This window comes from Diadema antillarum, unplaced genomic scaffold (assembly GCF_040938485.1).
Source record: "Diadema antillarum isolate AM-2024a unplaced genomic scaffold, OU_Dant_1.0 seq00001319_RagTag, whole genome shotgun sequence".
Classification (NCBI taxonomy): Eukaryota; Metazoa; Echinodermata; class Echinoidea; order Diadematoida; family Diadematidae; genus Diadema; species Diadema antillarum.
In genome coordinates, this window is record NW_027272091.1 from 657668 (window position 1) to 677500 (window position 19833).

Consider the following 19833-nt stretch of genomic DNA (forward strand, 5'->3'; position numbering starts at 1 on the left):
ACTAACCACATGAAAACGAAAGTTTGCATCAAAACTTTCTGTCTTTGTTTTTGTTTTGTTTTTTCATGTCCGTTTTGGCCTAAACAGAACACAGGCGAGTGGGGAACTGGTAAGTCAATGAACGTTTTAGGGGAATTCAACCCCATGCCATAATCATGTTGGCATTGCTCAGAATAGTGAAGACAAACAAATGTTATCTTAATGACCCTCCCCCAACGTAGTGGAATTTGTTAACCTGTTCCTTCCGCAATTCTCTGAGTGCCTTTAATGCCCCCAAACGAGATTCTTTTTGCCCGTCGACATATGTCTGATTATTATAAATTACTATTGTTATTGTTATTGTTATTATTATTAGGAGTAATAGTAATGATAATAGTAATATTTTATTTATTGTTGTTGTTATTAGTAAAGTTATCATTTCTGTTATCAGCAATATTATTGTTGGAAGTGCAGGGGCACCTTGGTTTAATGGAGACCTAGAAACCGTGACTATTACCATACCTTGTTTATGTCAATGTATAGGGCAATTTGTCAATGAGTTGCAACAATTACCTTGTTATATCAGGTTTCTCAAATCTTATCAAGGTGCAAATACAAGGAAATATTAAACATATTGGGACCTGGAAAATCACCTTATTTTATTAGGGCTTTGTTATATCCCACCTCTTTTATAACGAGGTTCCACTGTAGTAGTACATGTATGTAATACCTGAGATATATGTAGCAAAACAAGTGCTACTGAATTGCTCGCCGTTTTGCAGTTTATAGACATACTCAGAGTGAGATTTGTTCATGAATGGAACTTGCTTGCGTCAAGGTAACTCAAGAGGAGCTGGTCGTTTTGCAGAAATGGAGAGGAAGCAGGGCGGTGCTTCAGCAGGGGCGCAAGGAGAGGGAATGTCTGATGGGTCACAGGTGTATATGTGCGAGGTAAGTTGAATCCTACCTGTACAGAGATGGTTACAGCGATCAATTTCCGCTCATACACTGTATCAATAGAGGAATGGGCCCCAGAGAAGCCTGGGTCTATCGAGAGTGTTTCCAATGATTGCATCAGTTTGCTGAAAGTGCAAGAGCTGTAGAGGGAAGGGCGAGGAGATAATGGCCTTTGGAATGTGAGGGTCTCATGTGATCAGGCCATTTATTCTAACTATCATTGTGAAGGGACCTTCCCAAATAACTTTTATTTGCTGTACCGTATGTCCCCCCCAAAAATTATAACTGTACCCCTCTGCATCGATACTTTACAAATAGTGAATCAATCCACATACGATTTCATGGTATGAAACTATAACTCATTGCCCACATCTTACAGAAAACTCCATTCAATTTGCTTCAGTGGTCAAAGAGAAATTAGGATTTTTGTAGAGCATGTCAGGAATCCCTTCCCTCCAAGTTCTGTCTATTATACAAATGATGCACAGGATAGAGTGTTAGTGTAGGCGTGGTGCACTCGAGGGTATTTACAATTGTGAAACATGCACTACATTGTAAATACCCGAGAGTGAGCTACGCCTCCACTAACGCCACGAAATAATCCTGTGCATCATTTGTTTTATAAAATGGGTCGAAAATTCGAAAACTAACATCATTTTTCATCGTTTTTCACGTACCTTTGTGGGTCAAGACGTCCGAAGATGTTCGTCCCAAACATTTACGCACGTCGCACTCGCGGAAGTCCCGCACATACAGTACTAATGGGGGGTTGGGTTTCCGGACACTTAAGTTCCCGCATGAAAACTTACTTATTTTACATAGAATATGCACCCTTTACCTTAAAGACTTGATATAGACTCCTCATATAGGCCTACTAGACAACATACTCTGAAAACGGCGTGAGAATTAACCTGCTAAATCGTTGGATTTGCTCTTCAAAGTGACTCCATGTACGCGTCCGGTCCCATAACGCTTGGTCTACTGTACTGTACAAAGTGTACGTATAGTAGAGTATACGTACGTACGCCACACATGTTATGCACAAGGGAAGACAGGCCGGCCGGCCGGCAGCCCGAACTAGAAGTTGTTTACAGGATTGACAGCGCGTATGCATGCAATTCATCAAAGGAGCCGCCGCGCGCACAGACGATCGGCAATCTACCATAGGATTACAGGCAGTGCAATTGTACTGAAGTAAAGGAAGGAGGTGTGTCTCATTTCAGCGCTTCCTATTGGCTACATTCTTGAACCCATTTTATAAATTGTGTTAACACATTACATGCAGTTCCAAGAGCATCCAAGTGCTTAATGTGGAAGAATCACACTCCTGACATGCTTTACAACAATCCACATTTCTATGTGAGTGCTTAACCAAATTGAATGGGGTTTTGTGCAAAATAGAGCTAAGATGTTTTATTTTAAGATCCTGAAGTAGCATTTAGATGGTTTAATCATATTGGGTGTTATCAATGCAAAAATCTGATTGTATTTTTTTTTTTTGACATACTGTACATGTACATATTCAAAATGATCTGAATCCTCTTTTGTTGTTGTAAGACGGTTTTGGCTCCTTGCAACACGAAATTATTAAAAAGAGAGAACATACAAATATGTTATGTAGGTTTCTAAGCTCTATCCGGAGCAGATTAAATAGAAAAGAAATCTTCAGGGGAACTCTGAAGAATTGGTAATTTTTTTCATATGCAACAAAATAATGCTATCTTCTAGACATAAGTGACAAGCCCTGGCAACTCTGTTTGAGATTATCCTTTTAAAAACACCATAGTTCCTGACCCTTTGAGGACTTGGAAATTTGAGGGTTGTAGCAGCATGAATATTACAAATTGAGTGATTAATTTTCTTTGCCTGATGTGACACTACTCAGAATTTGTTAAAGACTGAATTTGAGCTGTCGTGAGATAAAGAGAGTTGATGGGTTCCAGTAGAGCACACAGCCTGAGATTGAGAGTATTGAAAATTTGCATGGCTGCCTGCTGCCACTTGGCCCCCTGCCTCTTTGTGGAATCCCAAGAAAGTGGGATTCTTGCTGGTTTCCACAAAACTTGAATGTGCCTTTAAACTGCCATTGTAACATCACCAATAGTTTGATCCCAGGTAGACAATGTTGTCACGATTATTTTGAAATATTTCATGTTGACTCGTATTATTTTTAAAAGTGCCATTTTGACTCTTCTCTGTCTGTTACTTTGCATGATTTATAGCTGTGTGACGTGCCCACAACTGGGCTCCAGAATCTGGAGATGCATAAAAAGGGCCAGAAGCATAGGGCGGTAAGTACACTTAATCTTAATAGCGCTTCCTGCTGCAGTAAGACATTGCACGTTGTACTCACCTTGTAGTGACAGGTCTGTAGGTCTTGAAACGTTGTTAGCATTTGATAGCAAATCTTCTCTTTGTAAACCACTGCGTTTAGTAATAGAATTTGTACAATGTATTGTATTGTGCATAATATTTTGGTAGAGTTAGGGGAGGGCAGTTGTGCACCTTCAGTAAATTAAAGATTACCAGTTCATATATTTGTGCTTTGCAGAATTTAGCAGATTGTCTTAGATGAGTAGAGTCTGCTATGGACTTGTATGCTTAGACAGTCTTTACAAGCATTAGCTTTGTGCTTTGTGCCAGTTTCTGTTTATTTGTTAAAAGCTTACTTTGTGGTTCTAAAACAGAAAAACAAAAGTGTGTCTAAAAAGTCTGTGCCACATTGATCAGATGGTACAATGTTAGACCTGAAATTAGAATTGAAAGAGGGAGTAAATTTTAAAGACACAACAGTATTGTAAAAATTGATATTTTCACGCAACTAGTTTTTCGCGCCTGGCCGAGTAAGAAGAGTTTCGCATGTTTTTAATTCCGCGGAATCAAGACATCAACTACTGAAACATAAGGCAAGCCGAAATATTTGTATGCATTTATTTTCGCACTGGTTTCTAGTTGCGTTGCACGAAATGCGAAAAAATTTCAACACCGTGAAAATGTCCACTTTTGCAGTAAATATTTGATTAAAGTGGGATGAACATTTAACATTGAAAGGGAAGTGATTACATGTTGGAATTTTCCTTTATTTGTCAGCTGACAGAGACCAGGTTTAGGCCAGGGCTAGGTCCTGAGACAGGATTACAGTGAACTAAAGTACCTGAAACAGATGAAGAGCTTCGTATGTCAGTCAGGTCGCTCCAAATCTACCTATAGATTACCAAAGTGCAATGTCATAGCCATTCATTGCCATGGAAACCGTTTCTATTTATAAACAACTTCAGGCTGTGGTTTCATGTTCCAAAATCATTGTTGAAATGTAACACTTTGGCAAACCCTTTGTCCAAGCTTGCAGGAAAAGGTTTAAGATTCATCTCTGCACTGTAGAGAAAGCTACTGTATGGTTTAATCTTAGGTCAAATCCGTAGTTTCAGTTTCAACTATTTCTTGCAAAGTTTGTCATTCAGTCTTTGACTCCATGGACAGAATGAATCTGTTGGAAAAAAATAGAAAATTATTTACATTTTTACAGTGTATTGCAAAATAACAAATTTGAGCACACTGCCATTCCAGCATCAAATGAACTTTTGATGAATGGAGTGAAGTCAAATACTCAGAATTGTAGAAGGAAGTTTTGTCAAAAAAGGACAAGTAATCGAGAAGGATGCTACAAAATTTTAATATCTTACATGAACATGTTTTCACATAATAGTGAAAGCAGCACGAATGTCTTGTATACATACATATATTCAAGTTACATTACACGCTGTCATGTCAGAACTCTACCACACATGTAGGTTGCTACACAAGAATAAGAAAAATCAGATTTTGGTCAATGATGTTGCAGCTACAACCTCTTCCCCTGAATGTCTTCAGTGGCTGGGTTGTTACAGTGCTACCAAAAATATGTGAAATTCTGCATCATATTCCTCTTCTTTCACATCAAATTATACTTAAGCCCTGTTTTAACAAACCTTACCCCGACAACCGTGGGGAAAACGTCTGGAAAACAAAATCCCTCGCCACACTAATGAAACTGCAGTTGAGAGTGAGGGGTACCCTTTTAAGAGACACACACTGAAAACCTGCAGGTAAGTTTCCGTAACAACCTACCCATTCATGCGCAAAGTGGATGTGGTTACAATCTATGCATGTGATCGATGAGCAGTGTGTCATTCTTTTTAGACTATTCTGCATGCGTAATGAGTGTATCAAAAGAGTGTTACCGCAAGAGCGTTTTAACAGAAGGGTTGTCCGGATAATGTCAGGGTCATTACTTCAGCTGGCTAGGGTAGAATTTTGCAAAAGTTACCGCAACTGTATTGAACACATAACTAGCATGGGTATGGAGTGGTATTGCACTGAAATACTTTTTCTTTGCTGTTTAATCGTTCATTGTACAAATGATGCACAAGACAGAGTGGATCGCTTAGAATTGAGTGTGTGAGTTTAACTTCATATGTTTAAAGACTGTTTTAGACTGTGTCCAAAGTTAAATGAGAGCATCCAATTCTCAATGATCCACGAAATAGGCCTGTGCATCATTTGTTTTTATAAGATGGGCCCATGAATTCATGAAATTCAACCTTTTTCCCCATCATGCGTCTGATACACTTACAGTACATTACAAGGCTTGAGCCATGCTTTTGAATTTTACCGGACACATGGCTCAGTGTGGATCGGTAAAAATCAGTTCATGATAATTGACCAATCAGATTGCACAAATTGTAAAGCCCATTTATGATATGTCAATTATTCGATTACTTACTGATGTTTCCTTTTGCATTACCGTACAGTAGATACATGTATGAGAATTGATATTGATTCTACTTGTACGTTATATGGCAACAGAAATTGTACAAGTGTTAGACTTACACGTGTTTCCGATACGATTTTGAATGACTTGATAGTGGCAGTACCAATTACTGCCATTTATTGTTCTCTGTTTTCTTCGAATGTACATGTACATGTATGTCAGGTCATGTTGCAGCATTTAGCTGTCGCCTGAGTCCTGACATGATTAAAACGCAACAACTTGTGCCCGTAAAGTCAAACCTTGTATGCGTCAAATAGAGCAGCCAGGTACCCTGAGTCTTCAGGGAACCTCCGGAGTAAGAATCAGCTTCAGCAGAAGCTGATGTAAGCTGCGTCACTGCATTTCATTTTGTCTTGCCTTTGCGCCCACCAACCCTAGACTTTGCGCATTTCTATCTCCTTTTTTTGAAAGACATGATCAGAGTTCAGCCGAACTTGCCAGAAATCTGTCTTTGAGGAGCAAGGCATGCAAAAGGGGCTGAATGAGTACAGGGACCCTGTTGCATAAAGGGATACAATCAAACAAATGTCAGATGTCCGTCAATCAGAATTGAGTATTCACAAACTTTGATTTACTGACTTTTTGTTTGATCTCAACTTTTATGATGCAGGGCCTCCCACCATCGCGTAGGCCTCACATGATTTGATGCATGCAAGGTTGACTGTCTGTTCAATCATTTTTCATAATTACTGTTTACGCCATATGTGTCTGATTTTTTGCAAATCCGGACTTCTGAGCAATTTTGCGAGCGGTTCAATTTGTGATTTGAGCGTACATTAGTGAATGGAGAAATGTAAATGCATGCATTACATTCACGTCCTGGCCAGAGTTAATAGTTTCATGTGCTTTTAGATTCGCGAATAGCACACAACTTGCGAACTTTGCGAAAATAATGATCTCGAGAAATATATGGCGTACACAGTACTCGTTGGAGGTAGCAGTAATATGAGCAATATGAAATACATTTATTGCTCCTATTGCAGCAGTATTATTGTTGGCAGAGAGACCAGTGCAGCTAAACGATAATAAAAAGAGAAAAGACAACCAAACTTATCACCTGTTCAAAAAGTTGGAAAGCGCCTCGACCAATCATATCACGGCCGTTCACCAAAACAAAGATGGAGGTAAATGTCAGGCAGAGATGTTGGTGCCTAATTTCAGATGTGGCTGTAGACATATCTGAATACTCTGCACTAAACTGTTCTGCAACCCTGCCAAGTGTATTGGAGTTCTCCATTTATCTTGGCAAAGGATTGTAGGGGAGTATATGACTCTGTTCAGGCACTTACTTTACCGGTGGCCGTGGTCAGGGTTTGAACCAGTGACCTGCTTTTTCCCTGCCAGGTGTTCAAAACCACTGAACCACAATACCAGTGTTTCAATTAGTATGACTTTGGGGTTAATTTGCATACAAAGATTGGCTGTAGAGGTGATGGAAGATAACTCTTTTGATACTGCGGTGATAAGTTTGGTGAAACCGGCTGCTGAAATACGAACGCTCTCTGGCCGATGCAATAAACAGTTTCCTCCGTTTTTATCCCCATCCTGCAGAACGTAGCTCGCCAGGAAAAAGGCGGTAAGTATGCGATAAAGATCATCAAAGAGTCTATAGATATCCTCCAGTTCCAGCATAGCTCAGAACTGGAAAGATCTCTGTCCGTGAAAGTGAACACACACACACACATACACACACATGCACCCACACACTACACATGTTCAGAGACACAGACACATACCCACGCACTTTTATGCATACACATGCACACTCTCACACAAGTGCACACACATACAATGTGTGCACACACACAAATGTAACTGTGGACCTCAAACACCAGTGGAGAACAAGTGTGCTGAATATGCACTCATTTCACCTGTCAAAGTGAAAGAAAAATTTTTATGTGGTATTGAATGGGAAATTTGTTCAAGCATTGTACATGTACATGGCTCAGCAAATGACCATTTTCTTTATTGATGTCTGATTTTGAAATTAAAGAATATCTTTTTACAAAAGCAACAGCAAAGAATACGTGTATGAAGCTTATGAAGTAAGGACAGGAAAAAATATTGCCTCTTGTCTGGAAATGTAGTAGATTGATCTTGTATATTCATAAACTCAAGTCAGGGGGAAAATGGCTTTTTGAAAGGGATAGTTTTAGGCTCACATTTCTGATTATAATATTTTAGTTCTTTTTGATGTACACGATCTTCAAAAAGTTCTAAGTTTTTAGCTCACCTGAGCCAAAGGTTCAAGTGAGCTGATGTGATGATTCATCTTCCAGTATCCAGCTCATGTTGTGCATTATGCAAAAACTTTTTACATTTCCGGTTTAATATTGAAAACTCCTTGATGGACTTTCACCAAATGTGGTGGGTAGCATCTGTAGGGTGATAGAATCTTAAATTGTTCAAATGGGCACGGTTTAAAAAAAAAAAAAAAATCTGAGATATCGTAAGGGCAATTGACATAGCCGCTGCAGAAGGCTTGGAAAATAATATTTGACTTGGCATATCTCGGGAACAAGTCAAGAGAATGTTTATTTTTCACTCAAGTCATGGAATTCCTCTTAAATTTTCCTATAGATGAATCTTTCTTCTTTGGTAAAATCATAAATTGTCCAGGAGTTCTCATTGAAAGATTCATGGATTGAACTAAAACTTCTCACTCAAAATTGTACTCTCCATAAAGTGTTCTGTCACAGTGTTAGAACATGAAAAAGATATGTTGAATTCTTTCTATTATATTTGTCTTTCAATATTGTTGTCCTACAGTTACGTCACGAATTGTCAAAGTGTTCTTCTCTAGCAATGGTGGTACCGAACACTTTGTAACTTTTGAACGGATTGTCCCATTGTCCTCAAACATCACAGATGTGTTCTACTTACATTTCTGTGCTTTAATACTCAGTCCACTCGTGTAATGGGTTTAATTCACCAGGGCATAATGTAGATGAGCGTTGACTTTGTGATAATTAGTATGACTTCCAGTGGCAACTCCAGGTAGAGGCACATGCCTCCCTTTATTTTTTTTGTTAAAAACAAGAGAAATAAAAAGGAAAAAAAAAATGTTGGGTGCGTGCACACAGTGCCCCCTACCCCCCCCCCCCCCCCCCCCCTTTACGGAATTCCTGGATCCGCACCAGACCTCGTCTCAAAGATATGATGGTGGTACACTGTAGGCTTTGGCGGGCATCTAATATCTCCGTCTAATTTATGAGCGAGGATTTTCTCTTCCACTACACAAACATGGTTTTCTTCACCTAAGATGGCTCCTTCAGTAGAAAGGCTTTTTTCCAGAAGGCAGTGATATGGCATTATCCACCCTCTTCATTGCCATGTCCCATTCGTACACCTGGGTTGAGAAAAGACCTCTAATGACTATGAGTTCATAATTAAATCTGAGGATGTATGCATTCGAACTTAGGATGTGCTACTACAGTACCTGTATAAGCTGTTCTTTTCACGAGGGTTAAATTTTTGCGAAATTTCGGAATCACAGTTGGATCGTGAATTTAACAACACACGAAATTGTCACTTTGCGCTTTGTTAATAGAACATTAACGTAAGTGTTGGCGTCGATTCGCAAAAACAACCTCTTATGAAAATGTCTATGACCTTGTAATTCGCGAAAATATCTGTATGCTGAAATAACAGGGTATACAGTATCCTATTCCAATTGCAGACCTGTATCGAGTTCATCACACTGTTTGTATTTGTGTGTGTGTGTATGTGTGTGTGTGTGTGTGTGTGTATGTGTAAACGTGCGTTTGGGGTTCCAGTTTGAATAGTACATGTGTGTATGTCTGTCAAATAGATTATAGGTAGCACCAGGATCTTCGTATGGTTCTTTATGATCACATTAGTATCTTTTTTATATTTTGAATGAGTGTGTGGGTGACTGGAGGGGGTGTGGTTGAGATTTGTGTCAGAATTTGTACCCTTTCCACTACTTATTTTCTTTACACTTTATTTCCATTTTTTTTATCCAGAGGAAATCCACAAAGGTTCCAGAAACAAGTCTTCTGGGAAGAAACGGAAGATTGCCTCAGATGGCTCAGAGATTCAGGAAATCCAGCCAGTCATTGATAGCTGTCTAGAACCTCTCGTCGGTAAGTTTCACAAGCTGTGCATTCTTTCTGGAGTTGGTGACATATAAGTGGTCGCATGTCACTAATCCGACACCCACGAGTCATACAGCCCATGACTTTGATGCCAAGCAAACAGGGTCCCAGAAATGTGCACGTTAAGCCCCATGTTTCAATGTTGAACTCGTAGGCTGTTTTTACCTGGTGTCGAACTCATGGACCTTCTTTGCGTAGTGTCAAACTCATGGGCTTTATGACTCATGGAGCTTTGATCGTTGTTAAACTCATTGGTTATGTGACTTGTGGCTGTCTTTCTTGTAGGATGACCCCACAGAAATTACCCAACCAAAGATGAGGGTGTCCCAACTAATCCATGCTGATGTCAGCTGCTCTAAAAGGCTTTGTTGTGAATGGGGCCTTGCTGTAGCCTCTCAAAGCCTGTTCAAAATATGGATCTGTCCCTCATAAATCTATTCTAATTTCTGCAGACTGCATTTTGTGGGGATATGTTTCTACTGAGTAAATGCTGGTCATGGTGTCCTCACATCCAACATCATTATCATTTATAAATCGGTGATTCCGGGGGGGCTTTCCAAAATGACAAGAAAAGATGATTCATCAGGTTATGCAATAAGTTGGATGCATTGCTATGTCATTGCATAAATCAACTATTGTTAGGCATACTTAACCCCCTCCTACCCCTGTTATTTCTGACACCCAAACCCTGTATTCGCTGTTATATTAAACTGGATGTCATATTTACCAGTGATGCTGTGTTGGGAATGCAGGCTACTTCCATCATCACAGGGTATACAGATCCAAGTCTTAAAGGTAGGGAATACCTTTTACAGACATCCCAAAATGCAGCAAAACATTAAATATGAACCCTAGGGGACTTGTTTAGGCCACTGCTGAGAAATTTGGAAGTCAACAGTTATCTACAATTTGAATAATGCACAAAACTCAACTACTCAGTAGTTCTTTGTGTCAGCCACACTTAAGCCTTTTTGTTGCAGTCTTCTGTATTTTTTATCTATAAACACAAATCTAAAAGTATAAGAGCTGATGTAATAACATATAGAGCGTGTGGCAAGAATGTATATAGAAATGTTTGTAAGTTTTGATGAACTTTCTTCACAAAATATACATGATGGACACAGTCATGCAGTGCATGGGTCTGCAAAGGTAGCCTAGTAATGTACTGGAATTTACGGTGAGCCCCGAAAAAAATTCAATTCAAAATCTAACGGTCAATAAAAATGTACTGAATGTTACCTTCCACTTTCAATACTTTATGGGAGTTTCTAAAATGATACTCTCTTCAACATACCACTGTATATACAACTCTTCATTTAAGGCATGCAAATGGGATTCCCTACCTTTAACCTGTGAAGAGCTGCTAATAAATGCATGAATTCCTCCCTTCAACCCCAGGCCTGGAACTCATCGTCGAGTACTTTCGACAGGAATGGCAGACGGAGAGCATTTTCTACTGCACGTTGTGCGAGAGCAGGATTTCCTTCTCGTGCTTCATCCCCCACGTCACTGGTTATCGTCATCGCTACGGGTACATCGTAAGTTTTTCGGCCACTTTGGTCCACAGCACTGCCCAAGGAATGGCGCATCACTTGACCCCGTAATTATGGTTGATGATCATGTGTGGATGTCAACAGTTACAGTAACTTCTATTTTTTTTGTGTGTGTGTTTAGTATGTTTTTGTTTTTGTTTTGCCTCAGAATGCTGCAGATTATAAAGGAAAACATTATTTTTATGCCTCCGCCACGAAGTGGTGATGGAGGCAATTTGTTTTCGGGTTGTCCGTCTGTCCTTCTGTCCATCTGTCCATCCGTCCATAATCAATTTCGTGGACAGTGTAACTAAAAAACTGTTAGAGATATGTATCATAATAAAACTTGGCATGTATATGTACAAGTGTATGAGGGGGTGAAGTTGTGCCTATCACCTGTTGGGTGCAGATGCTCAAGGTCAAGGTCAAATGCTCAAAATTTCACTATTTCCCCCATATCTATGCAATGAGTGAAGGTATTTTCTTGAAACTTAATGTATACATGTACTAGTACTACCCAAAAAAAGATTCTCTGGTTAGAGATTTGGGTCATGAGGTCAAAGGTAAAGTGGTCAAAGGTCAAGTGAAAATGTTAAAATTTCACTTTTATCTCCATATCTCAGAAACTGTTCAAGGTATGTTCATGGAATATACTACATATGCATGTTATGACAGGCAGTGATTATCTAGGGAATTTTGAGGTCATGGGGTCATAGGTCAGGAGTAGAAGGTCCAGGTCTACTCTTCGAAATTTCACCTTTTCCCTCATATTTATGCAATGCCTGCATTTTTTTTTTTAACTTAGTGTATACATGAATTACCCAATAGAGATACTTTTGGAAGTTTTTGCCAAAGAGGTGAAAGGTCAAAAGGTCAAAGATCGAGTGAAAGTGCTGAATTTCACTTCTTCCTCCATATCTCGGAAGTGGCTTGAGGTATCATCATGAAACTTGGTGCATATTTGTGCATGTTCTGCCTGACAGTAATTTCCTTGGGAATTTTAGGGTCATAGGGTCAAAGGCGAGGTTAAAATGCTTACAATTTACTATGTAATACAGAAATTGCACATTTCCTCCATACCTTGACAAATATTCCATGCAAAAAACTTGTAAAAGGGTCAGAAGTCAAGTTAAATTCCTCAAATACCCAAATGCATGCTCTCTTGGACAATATAGCCTTTCATCCAATTAAACCTAGTTCAAGGAAAGTGAACATTCAACGCATTTGTGACAAACATGTACTGTTAACACTTTGCCAATTATGTGAAACTAGCTGTCATCACACTTTGTCAAGATGTACTATAGACCTATTTGGAAAATTATGGTATATGGCAGAGGCATTCCAGTCGCCATGGCCACATTACTAGTTCCCAAATTGTCTCAATTTACGTATCTGTGGACACAAATGTACATGTATCACTTCAAGTTCTTAATAGTGGTGAGCTACAAAAGTTTGTATCAGGTTATCTTGGTAGGTTTCTTTTACCCAGTAGCCTTTGTTAAAGGCTCTTCACCAAATATTCATGGTCATGAACAAGGAGGGTGTCGGTGCAGCAAAGAGGAGGAAAATAGGTAACAGCAATCTCTTGTTATTATGCTATAAAATACTTGCGTCTTATAATGCAAAGAATACTCCACAATCAAGCATGATTGTGTGTATGAATGCAGCTAATGTTTTCCGTTTTCCTTGCAGAAACTCAAACGGCCAGACGCGAAGGATGAGTGCAGGGTGGAGGCCAAGGATCGCGAGGTGACCACCACGACGGAGTCTGGAGAGGTCGTCACGCAAAAGATCGAGAAGCGGAACCGCACCGAGGTGTCGGCCAACATCACGCGGGTGTGTCTGGAGATCCTCTCGGAGGAGGGGTTGAAGAAGATGCAGAGGGGGGTGGACCCAGATCCCCCCGAGATGCCAGTCAACCGGCTGAAGAAGACCATGCATGCTGGTGAGCTAGTTTAGCTTCATTTTAAATGTTCCTTTTTATGCCTCCACCACAAAGTGTCGCTGGAGGCATTATGTTTTTGTGTTGTCCATCCTTCTGTCAGTGGTCAATTTTGTGGACAGCATAACTAAAAAAACGTTTGAGGTATCATAATGAAACTTTGTATGAATATGTATGAGTGGGCAAAGTTGTGCCTATCAACTTTTATGGCATACATGCACAAGGTCAAAGGTCAAGGTCAAATGATCAAAATTTCACTGTTTCCCCGATATCTATGCAATGCCTGAAGGTATTTTCTTGAAACTTGGTGTATACATGAACTACAAAATAAAGATTCTCCAGAGAGAGTTTTGAGTTGTGAGGTCAAAGGTCAAGTGAAAATGTTACAATTTTACTTTTTTCTCCACATCTCACAAATGGTTGAAGGTATCTTTATGGAACTTAGTATGTGCATGCACTGACTGGCAGTGATGATCTATTTGATATAGGGGTCATGAGTCAAAGGTCAGAGGTCAAGGTCAACTTCTCAAAATGTCACTTTTTCCTCTTATCTATGCAATGCCTGCTGGATTTTTCTTTAGACTTTAATAGTGTATGCATGTATTACCCAATAGAGATTCTCTTGGAAGTTTTTTGCTCAAAGATCAAAGGTCAAGTGAAAGTGCTAAATTTCACTTCTTCTTAAAAGTTATGAAAGGGCCAAAAGTCAAGTTCAAATCCCCAAATACCTGCACTCTTAGACAATATAGCCGTTCCTCCAATTAAACCGAGTTCAAGGAAAGTGAACCTTTAACACATTTGTGACAAACCTGTCATTTTAATATTTTGCCAATTATGTGAATCTGTCAACACACATTGTCAAGACATTGTACTATAGACCTATTAGGAGAGCCATGCATTATAGCAGACATACCAGTCGCCATATAGTGACATTTCTAGTTTACCTCTGCCAAGGGAGGTAGAAAATAAAGTAATTGCGCTATCAGGGAATGCTGTCATACATTTCGTATGCATACGTGTACAGATTACAGCAAAAAGTCAACAATTCTGCAAGCACACTAGTATGATTTGTCTTTAACATTGTCATGGTTTTGATGGGTGAATAATGATGGTCATGTGATAGTGAGTCAGAAGATTAAAGTTGATCCAAAAGGGCCTGAGCTTCTGACCTTAGCAGCATCTCTATCAGAAGGAAAGGTCAATTCACCTCATTCGAAATGGAAAAAAAAAGAAAAAAATGAAATTTGCTGAAAATTTCTTATCCAATGATTTGGAGCCAGGATAGTTTAGTCAACTACAGCCTGAGCCTTTGATCCTAGTAGAATCTCCATCAGAGGCAAAGGTGAGAGCCGTGTGTGTTTGTGTTTGTTGTTTTTATTGGTATCACAGATGATGACGGGAGCAGAGAACAATTTTCTCGTGAATTTAATGAAAATGACACTACCTTGAAGTGCATGGCATACTGTATGCAGTAGACAAGTTTTGTGTGCAAGAAAATGAGTAAAGAGAATTGTGAAAGTGCATGAACCAGGGGAAACAGAGTACCTATGTCATCAGATGAACATAAACTCAATTGTGACCCGCTACAACAAAAGGATCCGAAAGTCGGGGAGGACAATTTTCTTAAAATGGCATGACATTATTCTCGTACTCTTCTACTTTAATCTCATATAGCACAACTCATAAAAGTACTCGGTTGCGGAGATATCGTTGATTTTATAAGCACATGTCAAGTGCTTGTGGAAAAAAAAACGCCTTCAGTTTTCACGGCTTGACAATAGCAGGTATGCTCATAGCGACCTCCGCGATGTTCATTCAAGCTTAGCGCCAGCGGTCTACGCACGACCAGTCAGTAATCAGGATACCACGCACTGACCAATAAGATCGCTCCCTCATTGCTAGGGGCGGAGTCTAGCTGCCACGCTAAATCTAAATCTTCGGACACGATTCTGTTACGTTGAAAGTCGGAAAATCATTTCCCAGAAAAACGCTGAGCCCAAGTTCTTGCCTTTCCTTTGATCATTTAGCTTCGAAATTTCAACAGATGATAGACAAAACATTAGAGTACAAAATTATGCAAGTAACAGAAATCTGATTGTTTTGACCAATTTTGATGATGTGACTTCAAACTTGATTTTCTCGGCTAAGCCATCAGCGATTCTAGGATCCTTTTGTTGTAGCGGGTCACAATTTATTTATAATATTGAGAATAGTGATATTAGGCATTGTAGTTGTAATATTTGTGTTTGTTTTGTATATAGGTTGATCTCATTGTGCAATGGTTGAGATGAATAAGATTGATTTTTTGTTGTTCTATGTATTTTTTTTTTTCATTACTACGCTGTACACTGTATCTTGTGGGTATTTTTAATGTATTCATGGTCCTTTGTTAACAATGTCTGTAATTCAGCCTCCAGGCTGCGATGGATATTGATCAATAAAACACCTTTTCAATTCAATTCAATTCAGTTTATCCAGCAACAAGAGCTTCGGAATGATTTTCGGTCTTTTCTTATCATAATCCTCAGACTCCAGGATGCAGCTGAAAGCGCTTAATGCTGATGACTTCAAGAGGCCAGTCTCGAACTCCGCCCAGGTGCCACTCAGCAAGCGAAAGCGCATGAATCCCAGGAATTCGCAGGACCAGTACGACCAGTACAACCAGTACGACCAGTACGACCAGTCCCCACGAGGCAGGGGCAAGCCGCCCTTCAACAAGGCCCGGTCCTTCGGAACGAGGCCAGGGGCAGGGCCCTCTTCTTCATTCAGAGGCCGTCCCCGCCGAGGCGAAACGTCGCCTTTTTCATACAGTGGCTTAATGCGAGGTAAGCCTGCAAGAAAACATACGAAACCAATTTAATGTGTCAGCTGGTAATTAGTGAAATGCTCAGATTGTGATATGTATACTTGTTTTGCAATCTTTTTTCAGTCAAGCATGTAACATGCAATTCCCCCCCCCCCCCCCCCCCCCCCCCCGTTGATACTATTGCAACTAATTGACAGATATCCCTGCATCGACGGATATCTGTCAATTAGTTGCAATGAAAGCATCTTGACGGAAGAATTTCATGAATTTGAATAAGTTGATACTATCCAAATACTGAATTGTGCAATGTATCACAGCTCAGCCATGTATAAAATCTTGCTTTGAGCAAAGTATGGTTTTGAAAAATACTTCTCCTGTTGTGTTCATATGGATGATATGAGTGCATGGAATGATTAAACCAGAGAAAATCTTTTGGGACAGGAACGGATGGATCGGGAAGTTTGCATTGTGCAATTCATGAACAGAATGGTCCCACATATCCATATTCATGTTTTGCTGTGTAGGAATTCAGACGGTTTTAAATCATCGTCATCATCTTTCTCACATTTCTAATCCATATTATCAGGAATGTTTTTAGATTGTTGTTTTGTTTGTTTTGTTCTTTTGAAGATCTCGAAAAGCCAAATCATATGGAAACAACATTCTAATTTCCAGTAGGAATAAATTGAGAGCTTTTGAGGTCATCATTTAGTCGAGTTCAAGAGCCGCTGATACAGATTCCTTGTTCCATGATTATTATTTCCCTTTTTTTCCTCCATGTGGCAGAAAGGCAAAACGATCTGTGGGCGATGGAGGAGGAACTGATGTACAAGCGGTGGCGGCTGGCTTTGATGGAGGAAGAAGAGCGCCAGTACCAGAGACCGCTGGGCATGAAGTACCCAAGAGACGCGGACGATTGGCGGCAGCTGGGAGATAGGGACTCCAAGGGCATGCCCCCTCCGTATGAGAGGAAGTCCTTCCTGGAAGACCGCCCTCGAGTGTCCCCGACCTTGAAGGACCTGTACAAGGAGAGGCCCGGGCCTCGCTGGTGAGAACATATGATGAATTCTGGTCGTCGTGCTGACAATTTGGAACAACGCTATGTTTGCATTTAAAGGGACTTCCAGACGATTCATATGAATTGACATCATGCAGTTTGTGAATCGGTAGTACTATGTATAGATCTGTGGAATTTAATGTGGTGGCCAAGCAGAGAGACCAATGATATAAAAACCTGAACATAATACACTGAACAAGGATGATGACATACATTGTGTAGGAGGCTCACATATTCCAGTAATGTAGTGATGTTATTTCAATACCTCTTGTTCATAAAGTCTACCTGGATAGAATTTATGCATGTTTTCTTCTCTTATTCTGCTTCCTTTAGCTCCCAATCATGCATTCTTATGTGATGCTGCTATGTCAGCATCCTCGTACATGGTGGTTTGTTACCAGTTTTAAAAAAAATAAAATAATAAAATAAAAAAACACTGTCTGATTCATCGTCCCAATGACTATGAATTCTAAAACTCTGTGCCCAGTATGACCAATTTATAGGTGTTCTATTACAAATGTCTGAAAATCATCTGGAAGTCATCTTTATGCAAAGCAGGCCATATTTTACCTTCACCAGTTCACACTCATACTCCTTGTCCCATCTCAATGGAGAGCACTTCCAGATTTCAGTCCAAGCTTCCTTGCAACATGACCTAAGAGATATGAAAATACTTATTGCTGTCCTCATCTTTTCTGCATATGTTGATGTAAATCATCAGAGCGAAATATGCATAGTGTATGCAAATGATGTAATGTTAAAGTTTAATATTGCTTGAGTTGAAACTTGTTCTCCAGTCTCATTGAATTCAACTTCTCATCGCTGGGGTGACTCGACCTCGTATCTACGCTCAGGACAGCCCAAAAAATTAAATTTCCAATATCAAATGAGATAGAATTTCCTTTGACATGCCATGGTGGCCTCATTCAGGGGCAAAGACAGCTATAATTTGGACAGGGTATCACTTAACTGATTATCTGATATTTGATCCAATAAAGTCATTTTCACCAAAATTTGAGATTCAAGGTCTTGTCACCCCAGCAGTGAAGTTATGCAGCATGTTGACTGTACCACTGAGATGGAAATCTCTTGCTTTCATTGACAGGTCCAAGATGGAAGGGCCTGTTATGCGTCGGAATCGATCTGAGATGGAATAAAACTTTTCACAGGTGATTACAGTATATTGCATGCCTTTAACAAGACACCAGATTTTTACAGGAAGGGAACATACAGAATATTCCATCCACAGGGTTTGAAAGTGCTATTTGAGGAGGTAATCGTTGCTTGACTTTAGAATATTCCAGGATGCATAACTTGGCAAGTATAGCATTTCAAACCCTGAAGATAAGAACATTTTGTATATTCCTAACACAAACAGCCATCATTTAATGCAATATATGTCAGCCAAAAATACTCCAAGAAGACATACCTATCCTGAAGTTCATTATAAACATATCTGAGCGCTGTGACTTTGAAATTTATCCCTTGCATGTTCGAGACTGAGGCATTGTCCAGTGTGTACGATTATGATGCTCCATTACAGTATCAGTAGTTTTGCTTGTCATATGAGATTTAGGGTGTTATTCTCTTATGCTTGTATATGTGTGTGTAGTAATATATTTATTTATGAATTTTAGAGAATGTTCATGTAATCAATGATTCATTAATAATTAAATCATTTTTTTTTTTAATTTATCCTTTGCTTTGTTAGGAGGCTGTTCCAACTTTCAACAGGGCATTTGACAGAAACCAGACCATACCATTGGCTCAACAAAACATGCCTCAGGGGACTAGTTACCAATTGCCTCCTTGGTGGAATCAGGACACACTCCAGCTGAAGCTGGTTTCCTCCAGCACCCCAAACCTCTACCAACAGCCTCCCCAAGGAGCACCTACACTCCCCACCCCCTCACCTATCTTCTGTCCCCAACCTCCACCCCTCCGCAACTGGGGCCACACAAACACATAAGATTTAAGTGGTAGATTTTCAATTAAGGTCAATTCCTTTGTACAATGCTATGTTTTTTACAAGTTAGGGAAAAAATGTAAATAGCATATCTCAAGTTCAGTGTTTCTTTATTTCCATCACCATGAATGTTGCTGGACACATTTTGCGTACTGTAGAGCTAGATGATATGTCTGTCGCCTACTACATGCTCAAGCACTCAAATTTGCCGCATTTTCCAGTGAATGTGAATGATTTATATCATCTAAATGTTGAGATGATATGTGTAAATAGGACTTGAAATTAAAGCTGATCAGTTTTTTGCTTGTGAGGTTAAGGGCTGGAGAGGGTAGGGTTGAGGTCAAAGATTAGGAATTCTCTTTTAACATTTTTTTTTTAAAAGAAGTCACATGTATATATGGTGCGATGCAAAGTTCTCTATTCCCACTGGATGCAATTTTTCTTGGGAAATCAGTGAAAATTACCATATCCAGTTAATTGTGGAACTTTCTCAACAATAATCTTCACAAGCTCATTCCAAAAAAAAAGTCTTTGAAATGATAACAAGTGGAGGAAATTTGCATAGAAAGACAATAAAGGGTAGCCCTGACTTCACTCTCTGTGCAAACTGATGGGAAAAATGAGATACACTCTGCATGTACCCTCTTTATTTGTAGTGGCAGGCAG

The 19833-nt window shown here is 39.6% G+C and overlaps 1 protein-coding gene across 1 annotated transcript; it reads left to right on the forward strand.

The window, feature by feature from the left end:
* Positions 1 to 827: 827 nt before the first annotated feature.
* On the forward strand, positions 828 to 18371 carry LOC139708195 (uncharacterized). The gene is made up of 9 exons (XM_071620170.1): positions 828 to 930; positions 3159 to 3227; positions 7298 to 7322; positions 9733 to 9852; positions 11263 to 11402; positions 13089 to 13341; positions 15867 to 16163; positions 16931 to 17192; positions 18307 to 18371. Exons 1-9 carry the CDS (start codon positions 850 to 852, stop codon positions 18356 to 18358), a joined length of 1299 nt encoding a protein of 432 aa, XP_071476271.1. The 5' UTR covers positions 828 to 849; the 3' UTR covers positions 18359 to 18371.
* The last annotated feature ends 1462 nt before the right edge of the window (positions 18372 to 19833 follow it).